Source organism: Bombina bombina, chromosome 7 (assembly GCF_027579735.1).
Source record: "Bombina bombina isolate aBomBom1 chromosome 7, aBomBom1.pri, whole genome shotgun sequence".
Taxonomy (NCBI): domain Eukaryota; kingdom Metazoa; phylum Chordata; class Amphibia; order Anura; family Bombinatoridae; genus Bombina; species Bombina bombina.
The window spans coordinates 477,147,337-477,163,400 of NC_069505.1; the positions used below are offsets into that span (position 1 = coordinate 477,147,337).

Sequence of the window (16,064 nt, forward strand, 5' to 3'; positions counted from 1 at the left end):
TGAGCGTGTGCACAAGCTCACAGGGTATACGTGTACTAGTCTGTGATTGGCTGATGTGTGTCACGTGATACAGGGGGCATTTTTCAGAAACAAAATCTACTGCTTATTTCAAATTCAGAGTAGGTGTTAAATTATTGTCTTTTTTATTATGCACCTGTTAATTATGCAATTCCACTGCATTGAGTGGCCCTTTAACACTAAACATAAATTGCAAACTACATGATTATAAACCTTCATGTATAAGAATTATTTTGCAATGAAAACTGCAGCTTAGTTTTGTCAAATGAGTATATTGTTTAATATTTATTCTTTTCACCGATTTCCCTGTCCCCCCCAAAAAATAACCCTTGCTAACCAATCACAAACTAATACACAGATATAGCACAAACACTGTTTGCACATGTGCAGACTGGGGTAGCCTGCACGCTTGTATTCCCTTAAAGGGACAGGAAACCACAACATTTTCCTTCATGATTTGGGTAGAACATACAATTTTACTTCTATTATCAAATTTGCTTCATTGTCTTGTGATCTGCTGAGGGAACAGGAATGCACTACCATAAGTAACAACGCTTCTAATAAAAGTTAGTTTTTTTACCGGCATACGCACATATCCTGTGAGGGCCTTTGCACCAGTATTCAAACACTATACCTGCTCAGAGAGCTGGTGGTGGGGTGTATTGCTTCTGCAGACGTAATTTGTGCCATACAAGCTACTGCTGACTCACTGAGAAGGTGTGGTGTTTGAATACTGGTGCACGGCTCTGACAGGATATGTGCGTATGCCGCAGAAACTCAATAATAACTTATATTAGAAGTATTTTTGGAAAAAAGCTTCCATTGCAAAATGAAATTCACCCATGCACATTTAATTTTTGACCTTTCTATCCCTTTAAAGTAATCACAACACTGAGGTCTTTGGTTCGATACTGTAAATATTCTCCCCTTCTGATGACAAAACCAGGTGACATGTGACGTCCTGCTTACCTCCGTGTGCATCAGGAAGGTCTGAGGTTTGGTTCTTGTCAGACATTGTCTTGTTCAGCGCTACTGAATATCTCAGATATTCTTGTTGCGTTTCTTCTTCAGTGAGGGATGTGTATTGTACGTGATGACCCTAAACACAGAGAGAGGATATCACATACAGTTTATTGTTATTAGGGGAATTGTTGGGTCAGTTTTGGGTGATAAACACTCAATTGTGAACATCAGAAACAGACCAGGATTCAAGTGTCACTTTGCTTGGTCACAAGTGTATTAAAGTGAATAAAACTGATTAAAGGGACACTCAAGACAAAATTAAACTTTCATTATTCAGATACAGCAGTCATTTTAAACAACTTTCCAATTTACTTACATTAAAAAACGTGCACAGTCTTTTTATATTTAAACTTTTTGAGTCACCAGCTCCTACTGAGCATGTGCAAGAATTCACAGAATAAGTGTATATGCATTTGTGATTGGCTGATGGCTGTCACATGGTACGTGTATGCATTTGTGATTGGCTGATGGCTGTCACATGGTACAGGGGGAGTGGAAATAGACATAACTTTTAAAATTGTCATAAAAAAAAAAAAAAAATCTATTCATTTAAAGTTCCGACTAAGGGGGATATTTATCAAAGCCTCAACTATGCTGCATTCACCGGCACCAATACGCTCGCCTAACATCGCGGCCGCGGACCTGAATACGATCTCCATATTTATAAAAAAAGCCGGCAAAAAGCTGCGCACCAAGTACGGGGCAATGAGCATCAAACTGGTATTAACAGTCATTGATCTCGCTGCTATTCAGCTTCTTACCAACTTTATTTATACCCTGTCACTAAACGTTGCCACTATACTAAAATGTTTAACCCCTATTCCGCCGCTCCCCGACACAACCTAAATAAAATGTATTAACCCCTATCCCACCGCTTCCGGACCCCGCCGCCACTAAATAAACGTATTAACCCCTAAACCTCTGGCCTCCCACATCACTGCCATTAACTAAACCTATTAACCCCTAAACCGCCAGCCCCCCACATCACCATAAACTAAATTAGGCTATTAACCCCTAAACCTAACAAGCCGCTAACTTTACATTAAAATTACAACATCCCTATCTTCAAATAAATGTAATCTTACCTGTAGAATTAAAAGAAACTAATTCTAAACTATTAATTAACCTACCCTAACTATTATACTAAAATTACATTAAACTACCAATTAAATTAACTATATTACATATTAAAAAACCCTAACCCTACTCAATTTATTTAAATATACTATTAAAAAAAGTAAAAATAAAAATAAAAAAAAGCACTAAAATTACAGAAAAAAAAAAACACAGTATCAAAAATAAAAATGAATTACACCTAATCCAATAGCCCTATCAAGATAAAAAAGCCCCCCCCCCCAAATAAAAAATACCCTAGCCTACAATAAACTACCAATGGCCCTTAAAAGGGCCTTTTGCGGGGCATTGCCCCAAAGAAATCAGCTCTTTCACATGAAAAAAAAAAAAAATACAAACACTCCCAACAGTAAAACCCACCACCCAACCCCCCCAAATAAAAAGCCTATCTAAAAAACCTAAGCTCCCCATTGCCCTGAAAAGTGCATTTGTATGGGCATTGCTCTTAAAAAGGCATTTAGCTCTTTTACCTGCCCAGACCCTACTCTAAAAATAAAAACCCACCCAAAAAACCCTTAAATAAACCTAACACTAACCCCCAACGATCCACTAACAGTTTTGTAAGTTCCGCTTGAAGGATCCATTAAGCCGGCAAGAAATCTTCATCCGGGCGGCCTCTTCCATCTTCATCCATCCGGCGAAGTCTTTATCCATGCGGCCTCTTCTATCTTCATCCATCCAGCGCGGGTCCATCCTGAAGACATTCGGCGCAGAGCTCCTCTTCAATACAGTGTATGTGTATGTATGTATTGGGTACTTGTAAAGCATGGCTAATCACCCGTAAGGGTCTCAAGGCGCTGCTCAATTTTATCAACCTCGGAAGGATGAAAGGCTGAGTGGACCTCACCGGGGATCGAACCTGCAACCTTTGGGTTGCTACAGAGCTCAGCCACAGTGCCTTAGCATGCTGAGCCATCTGTCCGGCATTCAAGTTCCGTAAACTGGAACTTGAATGCAAGTGACGTCATTCAAGATGGCATCCCTTGCATTCCTATTGGCTGAAAGGTTCCTATCAGCCAATAGGATGAGAGCTCAATCCTATTGGCTGTTCCAATCAGCCAATAGGATTGAACTCTCATCCTATTAGCTGATTGGAACAGCCAATAGGATTTTAGCAGCTCTAATCCTATTGGCCGTTTGGAATCTTTCAGCCAAAAGGAATGCAAGGGACACCATCTTGGATGACGTCACTTGCATTCAAGCTCCAGTTTACGGCGGCGACCGTATTGAAGAGAAGCTCTTCAGGATGGATGAAGATAGAAGAGGCCGCATGGACGAAGACTTCGTCGGTTGGATGAAGATGGAAGAGGCCGTCCGGATGAAGACTTCTTGCCGGCTGGATGGATCCTTCAAGTGGAAATTCAAAAACTGTAAGTGGATCGTCAGGGGTTAGTGTTAGGTTTATTTAAAGGGACACTGAACCCAAATTTTTTCTTTTGTAATTCAGATAGAGCATGCAATTTTAAGCAACTTTCTAATTGACGCCTATTATCAAATTGTCTTCATTCTCTTGGTATCTTTATTTGAAATGCAAGAATGTAAATTTAGATGCCGGCCCATTTTTGGTGAACAAACTGGGTTGTTCTTGCTGATTGGTGGATAAATTCACCCACCAATAAACAAGTGCGTTCCATGGTTCTGAACTAAAAAATAGCTTAAATGCCTTCTTTTTCAAATAAAGAAAGCAAGAGAAAGAAGAAAAATTGATAATAGGCGTAAATTAGAAAGTTGCTTAAAATTGCATGCTCTATCTGAATCATGGATTCAGTGTCCCTTTAAGGGTTTTTTAGGTTGTTTTATTTATAGAGTAGGGTCTGGGCAGGTAAAAGAGCTAAAATGCCCTTTTAAAGGGCAATGCCCATACAAATGCCCTTTTCAAGACAATGGGGAGCTTAGGTTTTTTAGATAGGGTTTTTATTCAGGGGGGTTGGTTGGTTGGGTGGTGGGTTTTATTGTTGGGGGGGTGTTTGTATTTTTTTATTTTTTTTTACAGGTGAAAGAGTCAATTTCTTTGGGGCAATGCCCCGCAAAAGGCCCTTTTAAGGGTCATTGGAAGTTTATTGTAGGCTAGGGTTTTTTATTTTTGGGGGGCTTTTTTTTATTTTGATAGGGCTATTAGATTAGGTGTAATTCGCTTTTATTTTTGATACTGTGGTTTGTTTGTTTGTTTTTGTAATTTAGTGTTTTTTATTTTTGTAACTTAGTGTTTATTTTTTTGTAATTTAGTAATTTTTAATAGTAGATTTACATCATTTGAGTAGGGTTAATTTTTTTTTATATGCAATATAGTTAATTTAATTGGTAGTTTAATGTCATTTTAATATAATAGTTAGGGTAGGTTTATTAATAGTTTATAATTAGTTTCTTATAATTCTACAGGTAAGTTTAAATTTATTTTAAGATAGGGATGTTGTAATTTTAATGTTAAGTTAGCGGGTTGTTAGGTTTAGGGGTTAATAGCTTAATTTAGTTTATGGCGATGTGGGGGCTGGCGGTTTAGGGGTTAATACGTTTAGTTAATGGTAGTGATGTGGGAGGCCAGAGGTTTAGGGGTTAATACGTTTATTTAGTGGCAGTGGGGTCCAGGAGTGGCGGGATAGGGGTTAATACATTTATTTAGGTGGCGGTGATGTCGGGGGCGGCAGATTAGGGGTGTTTAGACTCGGGGGTTATGTTAGGGTGTTAGGTGTAAACATTACTTGTTTTCTACCATAGAAATCAATGGGATACCTGCAGCATCGAACATAAGCTTTCGCTGCTTTCAGACTCCCATTGATTCCTATGGCAATAGCCTCAAGCGTACCTGTTAACTTTTAAAAAGTGTCAAATAGTGTCAAATGTGTATTCGGAACATCTGTAATGATGTAACCATCGATCTGTGTCGGATTGAGACCGGCGGATCGTATGTTACGTCACAGATTTCGACTTTTGCCGGTCTGTAGGCTTTGATAACTAGGTCGGATCAAGCTCGCCACAATTACGCTGTGGAATTCTAGCGTATTTGAGGTTGACGGCTTGATAAATATCCCCCTAAGGGGCCAATTTAACAAGGGCGAATGGCCCCTGATGCCCGTTTCCGCACAAGCCTTCAGGTTTGCCGTAAACAGGAGTTAGGAAGCAGCGGTCTTAAGACCTCTGTTCCTTAACTAGTCCGCAGACTCTGAGGCTGTGGACAGCAATCAACCCAATCAGATACCATCGGGTTGATTGATTATGCAAATCTACTGTGTTGACTGGTGAGCGGGATTATCAAAAGTATAAAGCTTTACATAAACTACTCTAATGATACATAGAGTGTGACTGGCTTTCCTTTGGGGAACGTGTTAGCACTGGCAGCAGCTTTGGGTCGTAGTGCTCTCTAACCGCCTGTCACCACTTTGCTACAAAGAATCCCATCAAGATAGCTTTGACCTGTTTTTAACAAGCTGATTTTTTATTCACATAAAAGGTTTTTTAGTTCCTAAGAAAGACATTGTGCTAATATACAAATATCACTTTGACACTTGTGAAGTGTATTTCTATTGTTACATATATATTTTTTTATGCTCTTTTACTGTGCCGCAAGAACTCTTTGTATATATTATATTGATACCGGCATCCAGATTCACATATCTTTTGAAAAGGTTATTTTCCATTGGGGAAGACCAGCAATTCCCTTTCTACCTGCAAATCTATTCACCAATCACACACCCACCCAGGGTGTATAAATATTTGTATATGCTATTTTCTTACCTCATAACGGATTGAGGTCATTACATGTGAGTGCATCTCTTATCTTTGCCGTTTCAAATAAATTTATGTGTAAACAATATTACGCTATGTATTCTTGTTCTTTCTTTGCCATTCTCCTCTGAGTTTCTGGGGTGCTGAGGACACAATAGAAATGCCATACTCTGGGGAAGACACCAAGGCAGTAACATCAAAAGTCCTGGAAGTTTCAGAACAGACCAGTACCATACACAAGATTGCACGGAACGACGGATATCTTTAACACCATAAACCCACCTTTGATGAGAATACACCACTGAGGAGGGAACAGAGACTTGCTTGATGCTTACACATTATCTCATACGATTGAGGTAAACTCCGGTAAGGAGACATCTATTCTGCAAATATTTTTGTATATACACATTTTGATACTCTCATCACTATTGTTACATTTATCAACAACCAGGACTTGCCACATGAACTTGTTTTGATTAAGACTCAAATACTTATATGTCTATATTTGCTCATGTTTTAGCCCTCATTGGGTATTAACCAGTCTTTTGTACAGGGGTATTAGTAGCGCTGAATTACTTTTGATCAAGACTCTTGCTTACTACATTTCTATCAGTGTTAGGGGTACACTGAATCATTAGTTCAAGCTGTACAATACTCACGCCCAAAATATAGGATTTTACATTTATTGATCCTATTACATACTGGGCCACATACACATATATATATATTTATATACATACAAATTCACCAGTATTGCATTATATTTCAAGTTATACTTTGTTACAATTGAGCGCTTATATATATATATATATATATATATATATATATATATATATATATATATATAGTACTTCCAAAAAGCAGGCACTCACTGGACTTTTCTTAAAACATATAAATTTATTTCAAAAGGTTAAAAAGACAAACGTTTCGGCACTACATTGTGCCTTTGTCAATGTCATAACAAAAACAAGCAAACAGAGTGCAGCTCCACACCCCAAAATCAATATTTACACATTAAAAACATACCCCTTAAATAGTATCTGAACTACCTTGTAAAATACTGCCATTCATCTGTGTACGCCGTTCCAAACACCTAGTCCTGACGTCACACTGACACGCTAGTCGTGCCTAGCGTGATGACGCATAGCAACGTCAGAAGCGCATCGTCTGCGTATTTGCCAGATGATGGGGAAACTCCGGATTTGCTGTGCGCATGCTCATCACTTTACATTAAAGCTAGCAAAGCCGTTGCCCTTGGTAATAGTGATAAACAAAACACATTAGCACAACAGCAAACTCTCCGGGTGTTACCTACATATGGCTAAGGAAGACATGAACCACTTATTGCACTAAGGTCACAAATGTGAAACCCATAACGGTATCCCACAATGCGCTGGAACATAAATGTATAGAGCATTCAATGCGGAAAACAACTGCTATCTAGCTCTGTCACCATAACGCATTGTGTTACCTTAGTTAGGTTCATAAAGTACATGAATGTTATGGTGCAATAGTGGCTCAATATTACAGATATATTATCACAAGCAGAACAGTTGTAAAAGATGCATAATCAAAATGTATCAGCACTTGAACATATGCCAACAAGGACATAAAAAACATTGACCCCTTGATCTTAAAAACAACTCCCTATGCACTTCAATCCAATGAGAGTATGGTAGATGGGAATAAAAGCGGACACCCTAGACCCCTCTTTGTCTTCTAAGCAATGGGTTATTTTTAGTTATTTCTAATAGAATGGGCTAAAGTCCAATGTGGTATTAAGTCCCTTCGGAGCCAGAGTTCCCAATTTATAAATCCATCTGCTTTCACGTTGGAGTAGTTTTTTACCTCTATCTTCACCCCTGGAATTAGGGGGGATATGATCAATGAGCATAGATCTAATGCTAGACACAGGATGTTTAAGATGCGCACAGTGGCGTGCCACTGGTTGATCTGACTCACCGCTTTTTAAAGCCACATGGATGGCATGTCAATGATTTGCCATCCTATCACGGAAGGAGGTGGTTGTTTTTCCTATGTACACAAGAGAACACGGGCAGGTGAGCATGTAAATCACAAAAGTGCTGGTGCAACTTAGGCGGTAATTTATTTTAAACCGCTGATTCATATGGGGATGTTGGAAGGAATCTCCCTTGCACATACTATTACATGTGGTGCAGCTCCCACAGGGGAAGCACCCCTTCTTTGCCAACTTCAGCCATGTCTCCTTTCTGTAGTGATCCACAGGGTCGGATTTAACGAGGATGTCCCTCAGATTTCTTGCCCTCCGGTAGACCAACCTTGGAGGTGACAACTTCTGGAACGGTAAGGTGGGATCAGTGCCAACCACAGGCCAGTGGCAGCGTGCAGCATTCGATATACGCTCACAACCAGGTGTGAATGTGGTGATTAAATAGAGTTGTTCCGTTGTATCCTTGATGAGGTTTGGTGTCATATCTGGTATCTGGCCTCAGTAAATTCTCTTGAATATCACAGATATCCTTCATAGGATAGCCCCTCTTATTCAATTTTTCGTCCATTTCTTTCACTTGCATCATCTGTAGCTTGGAGGCAGGCTTTATTAATGAAAAGGAATTAAAATTTCCTGATAACTGATCACCCAAAAGTCCCTGTACTATATCTCCTACCGAAGGTTCATAAAACACTCGTGAACCCCCCGGGCAGACCTATAGTCTCTGCCCGGGGTTCAGTTCTTACTAATCTTGCCATCTATATTGATTCCTTCTTGCAAGCGATTGTCAAGAATACCAGGGCATATTTGCAAGATTCACCTAGCCTGCTTAGGATACTTGCAGGTTTTACTGATTTACAGCAGGGTGACATTTTGGTCACCATGGACGTTGACAGCCTCTACACTGTGATCCCCCATGTGGAGGCGGTGGAGGCTGTCAGGTCCATGGTGACTAATAATGATCATTACACAGGTCCACCGATTGAGTTCATTTGTGAATTGCGGACTGTTTGGAGAAAAACTATTTTAAAATTTGAGGATTGTTATTACTTGCAGGTGGCTGGTACGGCCATGGGGTCGAATGTGGCACCCACTTACGCAAACATCTACATGGCATGGTATGAGCAAGAGCTCATGAAACCGTTTGAACATCCTCAAGTGACATTTTATACCCGCTACATCGATGATGTGTTCCTTATATGGAGAGGTGGTGAATTGTCATTGCGTGAGTGGGTGTCACATTTGAACCTCATGGCCAGCCCAATCAGATTCAAATTAGAATTCAGTTCCGATAGTGTGAATTTTTTGGACCTTAATGTGTTTAGGGTGAATGACTGTGGCAATTGGCGGTTTGGTACCAAGTTGTACACTAAGCCCACAGACCGCAATTCATTATTACACGCCAGTAGCTTTCACCCTAAACACCAGAAAAAGAGTATTCTCACCTCCCAGCTCACGAGGGCACTGAGAAACAACAGCGAGACACCCTTACAGATGATGCAAGTGAAAGAAATGGGCGAAAAATTGAATAAGAGGGGCTATCCTATGAAGGATATATGTGCTATTCAAGAGAAATTACTGAGGCCAGATACCAGATATGACACCAAACCTCATATCAAGGATACAACAGAACAACTCAATTTAATCACCACATTCACACCTGGTTGTGAAAGTATATCGAATGCTGCACGCTGCCACTGGCCTCTGGTTGGCACTGATCCCACCTTACCGTTCCAGAAGTTGTCACCTCCAAGGTTGGTCTACCGGAGGGCAAGAAATCTGAGGGACATCCTCGTTAAATCCGACCCTGTGGATCACTACAGAAACAAGACATGACTGAAGTCGGCAAAGAAGGGGTGCTTCCCCTGTGGGAGCTGCACCACATGTAATAGTATGTGCAAGGGAGATTCCTTCCAACATCCCCATATGAATCAGCGGTTTAAAATAAATTACCGCCTAAGTTGCACCAGCACTTTTGTGATTTACATGCTCACCTGCCCGTGTTCTCTTGTGTACATAGGAAAAACGACCACCTCCTTCCGTGATAGGATGGCAAATCATCGACATGCCATCCGTGTGGCTTTAAAGAGCGGCGAGTCGGATCATCCTGTGTCTAGCATTAGATCTATGCTCATTGATCATATCCCCCCTAATTCCAGGGGTGGAGATAGAGGTAAAAAACTACTCCAACGTGAAAGCAGATGGATTTATAAATTGGGAACTCTGGCTCCAAAGGGACTTAATACCACATTGGACCTTAGCCCATTCTATTAGAAATAACTAAAAATAACCCATTGCTTAGAAGACAAAGAGGGGTTTAGGGTGTCCGCTTTTATTCCCATCTACCATACTCTCATTGGTTTGAAGTGCATAGTGGGTTGTTTTTAAGATCATGGGGTCAATCTTTTTTATGTCCTTGTTGGCATATGTTCAAGTGCTGATACATTTTGATTATGCATCTATTACAACTGTTCTGCTTGTGATAATATATCTGTAATATTGAGCCACTATTGCACCATAACATTCATGTACTTTATGAACCTAACTAAGGTAACACAATGCATTATGGTGACAGAGCTAGATAGCAGTTGTTTTCCGCATTGAATGCTCTATACATTTATGTTCCAGCGCATTGTGGGATACCGTTATGGGTTTCACATTTGTGACCTTAGTGCAATAAGTGGTTCATATCTTCCTTAGCCATATGTAGGTAACACCCGGAGAGTTTGCTGTTGTGCTAATGTGTTTTGTTTACCACTATTACCAAGGGCAACGGCTTTGCTAGCTTTAATGTAAAGTGATGAGCATGCACACAGCAAATCCGGAGTTTCCCCATCATCTGGCAAATACGCCGACGATTCGCTTCTGACGTTGCTATGGCAACGCCGTGCTATGCGTCATCACGCTAGGCACGACTAGCGTGTCTGTGACGTCAGGACTAGGTGTTTGGAACGGCGTACACAGATGAATGGCAGTATTTTACAAGGTAGTTCAGATACTATTTAAGGGGTATGTTTTTAATGTGTAAATATTGATTTTGGGGTGTGGAGCTGCACTCTGTTTGCTTGTTTTTGTTATGACATTGACAAAGGCACAATGTAGTGCCGAAACGTTTGTCTTTTAACCTTTTGAAATAAATTTATATGTTTTAAGAAAAGTCCAGTGAGTGCCTGCTTTTTGGAAGTACTTGGATTTGATGTTAGCAGTGCACCTTGGCAGTACTGAAGGTTTGATTGTGCAATCCTATCTATGACATACATACATACATACATACATATATATATATATATATATATATATATATAGCGCACCACAGTACATATGAAGTCACACACATTACACACAAAATATTAGACACACACATACATTACACAGACAGATATAACACACATAAATACATTACATACACAGGCATTACCCAGTTACACACATTACACACATACTCAAATACATTATACACACACACACACACACACACATTACACATATAAATACATTACACACACATATAGTTACACACAAAGACACATATATTACACACATAAATACATACACACATTACAGTTACACACATAAATACATTACATAGTTACACATATAAATACATTACACACACACACACAAACATTATACACATATATAGTTACACACAGAAACACATTATAGTTACACACAAAAGACACATATTACACACACATACATTACACAGTGACACATCCACAAACATAGTTATACACATTACATAAACACACAGTTACACACAGAAACACATTACACAGTTACACACATATATACACATACAGTTATAAACAGATAGACAAATATATTACACACATAAATACATTACGCAGTCATTGCACACAAATACATTACACAATGACACATAATACACAAACATACAGTTACACATTACATATACACACAGTTACAGACAGAAACACATTACACACATTACATACACACACACACATATAGTTACGAACATAGACACATATATTACACACATAAATACATTACGCAGTTGCCCATGCAGACATTGCACACACATACATTACACAGTGACACATAATACACAAACATACAGTTACACACATTACATATACACACAGTTACAGACAGAAACACATTACACAGTTACACACATATTACACACTTAAATGCATATACACAGATACAGTTACACACAGGAACACATTACACACAGTTATATATATTACACGCATAAATACATATACACACACATACAGTTACACACAGGAACACATTACACAGTTACACACAGACACATATATTACACACATAAATACATATACACACAGGAACACATTACACAGTTACACACACATAAATACATATACACACAGGAACACATTACACAGTTATACACAGACACATATATTACACACATAAATACATATACACACAGGAACACATTACACAGTTACACACATAAATAAATATACACACATACAGTTGCACACAGGAACACATTACACACATAAATACATATATACACATACAGTTACACACATAGACACATATTACACACATAAATACATATACACACATTATATATACACACACACAGGAACACATTACACAGTTACACGGAGATACATATATTACACACATAAATACATATACACACACATACAGTTACACACATAAATACATATACACAGTTACACACAGACACATATATTACACACATAAATACATATACACACACATACAGTTACACACAGGAACACATTACACAGTTACATATATTACACACACAGGAACACATTACACACAGACACATATTACACACACATTACATATATTACACGCTGTTTAGTATATAGCTGATTTACTGACCTTAGTACACACAGAAACGCATTACAGTTATACACATATATACACATACAGTTATACACACATAGACAAATATATTACACACATAAATACATTACGCAGTCATTGCACACACAGACATTACACACAAATACATTACACAGTGACACATAATACACAAACATGCAGTTACACATTACATATACACACACAGTTAGACAGAAACACATTACACAGTTACACACATAAATGCATATACACAGATACAGTTACACACATTACATACACACACACATATAGTTATACACATAAATACATAACACAGTTACACACAGACACATAAATACATATACACACAGGAACACATTACACAGTTACACACATAGACACATATATTACACACATAAATACATATACACACATACATATATTACACACATAAATACATATGCACACATACAGTTACACACAGGAACACATTGACACATATATTACACACATAAATATATTTATTACACACATAAATACATATACACACAGGAACACATTACACAGTTACACACAGACACATATATTACACACAAATACATATACACACATAAACACATTACACAGTTACATAGATTACACACACATACAGTTACACATTACACACATAGATACATATATTACACACATATATTACACACATAAATACATATGCACACATACAGTTACACACAGGAACACATTGACACATATATTACACACATAAATACATATACACACAGACACATAAATAGATACAGTTACACACAGGAACACATTACACAGTTACACACAGACACATATATTACACACATAAATACATATACACACATACAGTTACACATTACACAGTTACACACAGACACATATATTACACACATAAATACATATAAAACACATACAGTTACACCCAGGAACACATTACACAGTTACACATATATTACACACATAAATACATATACACAGAGGAACACATTACACACATAACTACATATACACACATACAGTTACACACAGGAACACATTACACAGTTACACACATATATTACACACATTATATATACACACAGGAACACATTACACACAGACACATATATTACACACATAAAGTTACACACAGAAAAACATTACACAGTTACACACAGAAAGTTACACACAGGAACAAATTACACAGTTACACACAGACATATATTACACACATACATACATTTACACATAGGAACACATTACACACATTACACACATTATACAGTTACACACAGACACATATATTACACACAGGAACACATTACACAGTTACACACATAAATACATTTACACATAGGAACGCATTACACAGACACATATATTACACACATAAATACATTTACACATAGGAACGCATTACAAATTTACACACATAAATACATTTACACATAGGAACGCATTACACAGTTACACACATTACATATACACACACATAGTTATACACAAGAACAGATTACACAGTTACACATATAAATACATTACACAGTTACATATATTATATATAGTTACACACAGAAACACATTACACAGTTACACACAGAGACATATTACACACATAAATACAGTTACACACATTACATATACACACAGTTACACACATTACATACACACATAAATACATTACGCAGTTACACACAGACACATATATTACACACATAAATACATATACACACATTACACAGTTACACACATAAATACATATACACACATACAGTTACACACTACAACACATTACACAGTTACACATATATTACACACATAAATACATATACACACATACAGTTACACATATATTACACACATAAATACATATACACACATACAGTTACACACAGGAACACATTACACAGTTACACACAGACACATATATTACACACAAATACATATACACACATACAGTTACACACAGGAACACATTACAGAGTTACTCACATAAATACATATACACACATACAGTTACACACAGAAAAACATTACACAGTTACAGACATACATTACACACATAAATACATATACACACATACAGTTACACACAGGAACACATTACACAGTTACACACATAAATACATATACACACACATACAGTTACACACAGGAACACATTACACAGTTAAACACAGCCACATATATTACACACATAAATACATATACACACATACAGTTACACACAGACACATATATTACACACATAAATACATATACACACACATTCAGTTACACACAGGAACACATTACACAGTTACACACATAAATACATATACACACACATACAGTTACACACAGGAACACATTACACAGTTACACACATAAATACATATACACACAGGAACACATTACACAGTTACACACATAAATACATATACACACACAGGAACACATTACACAGTTACACACAGACACATATATTACACACATAAATACATATTCACACATACAGTTACACACAGGAACACATTACACACAGCCACATATATTACACACATAAATACATATACATACATACAGTTACACACAGGAACACATTACACACAGCCACATATATTACACACATAAATACATATACACACACATACAGTTACACACAGGAACACATTACACAGTTACACACAGCCACATATATTACACACATAAATACATATACACACATACAGTTACATACAGGAACACAGTTACACTCATACATTTCACACATAAATACATATACACACAGGAACACATTACACAGTTACACACAGACACATACATTACACACATAAATACATATACACACATACAGTTACACACAGGAACACACATAAGTACATATACACACATACAGTTACACACAGAACCACATTACAGTTACACACAGACACATTACACACATAAATACATATACACACATTACATATATTACACACTGTTTAGTATATAGCTGATTTACTGACCTTAGTTACACAGCTAAGAACGACCATAAGAAAACAGGAAACAGAGAGAATATTAAAGTGGTAGCGGCTAGATTCTATCCCTCTAAAGGACACTCTGACATCACAGCAGTCACGTGACTGCAGTGATCACATGGTACAGAGAGCTGAGTGAGGAAGCAGAAGTGCGGGAGACTCAAATCGATAGGACATTTTTTGCTTTCCTTCTGCTGCTGTCAAGAACTGGTTGTGGGAAAATAAATATTACACATGGGGCCCAACATTTTCTTTTATTCTTTATTTTCTAGGAGAGAAGCTGTTATCTGGGACTGCAGATGAGCAATGGGAAGCACTAAGATAAGTAAACCTGAACTTGTTGTCTTGTTTATGTTTGTGGGGGG

The 16,064-nt window shown here is 37.7% G+C and overlaps 1 protein-coding gene across 2 annotated transcripts in view; it reads right to left on the bottom strand.

The window, feature by feature from the left end:
• Positions 1–15,760, bottom strand: part of LOC128666780 (oocyte zinc finger protein XlCOF22-like) — a 130,376-nt gene extending 114,616 nt beyond the window's left edge. Inside the window, exons 1-2 of one of the 2 annotated variants that reach the window (XM_053721573.1) lie at positions 15,688–15,760; positions 988–1,117 (exon numbers count right to left, since the gene is read on the bottom strand). In XM_053721573.1, the coding sequence (XP_053577548.1) occupies positions 988–1,117; positions 15,688–15,714 (157 nt within the window). In that variant the 5' untranslated portion in view covers positions 15,715–15,760. Of the gene's footprint in view, positions 1–987; positions 1,118–5,907; positions 6,031–15,687 lie in introns of those variants that run through there. The other variant, XM_053721572.1, reaches the window with a different exon arrangement.
• Positions 15,761–16,064: the final 304 nt, after the last annotated feature.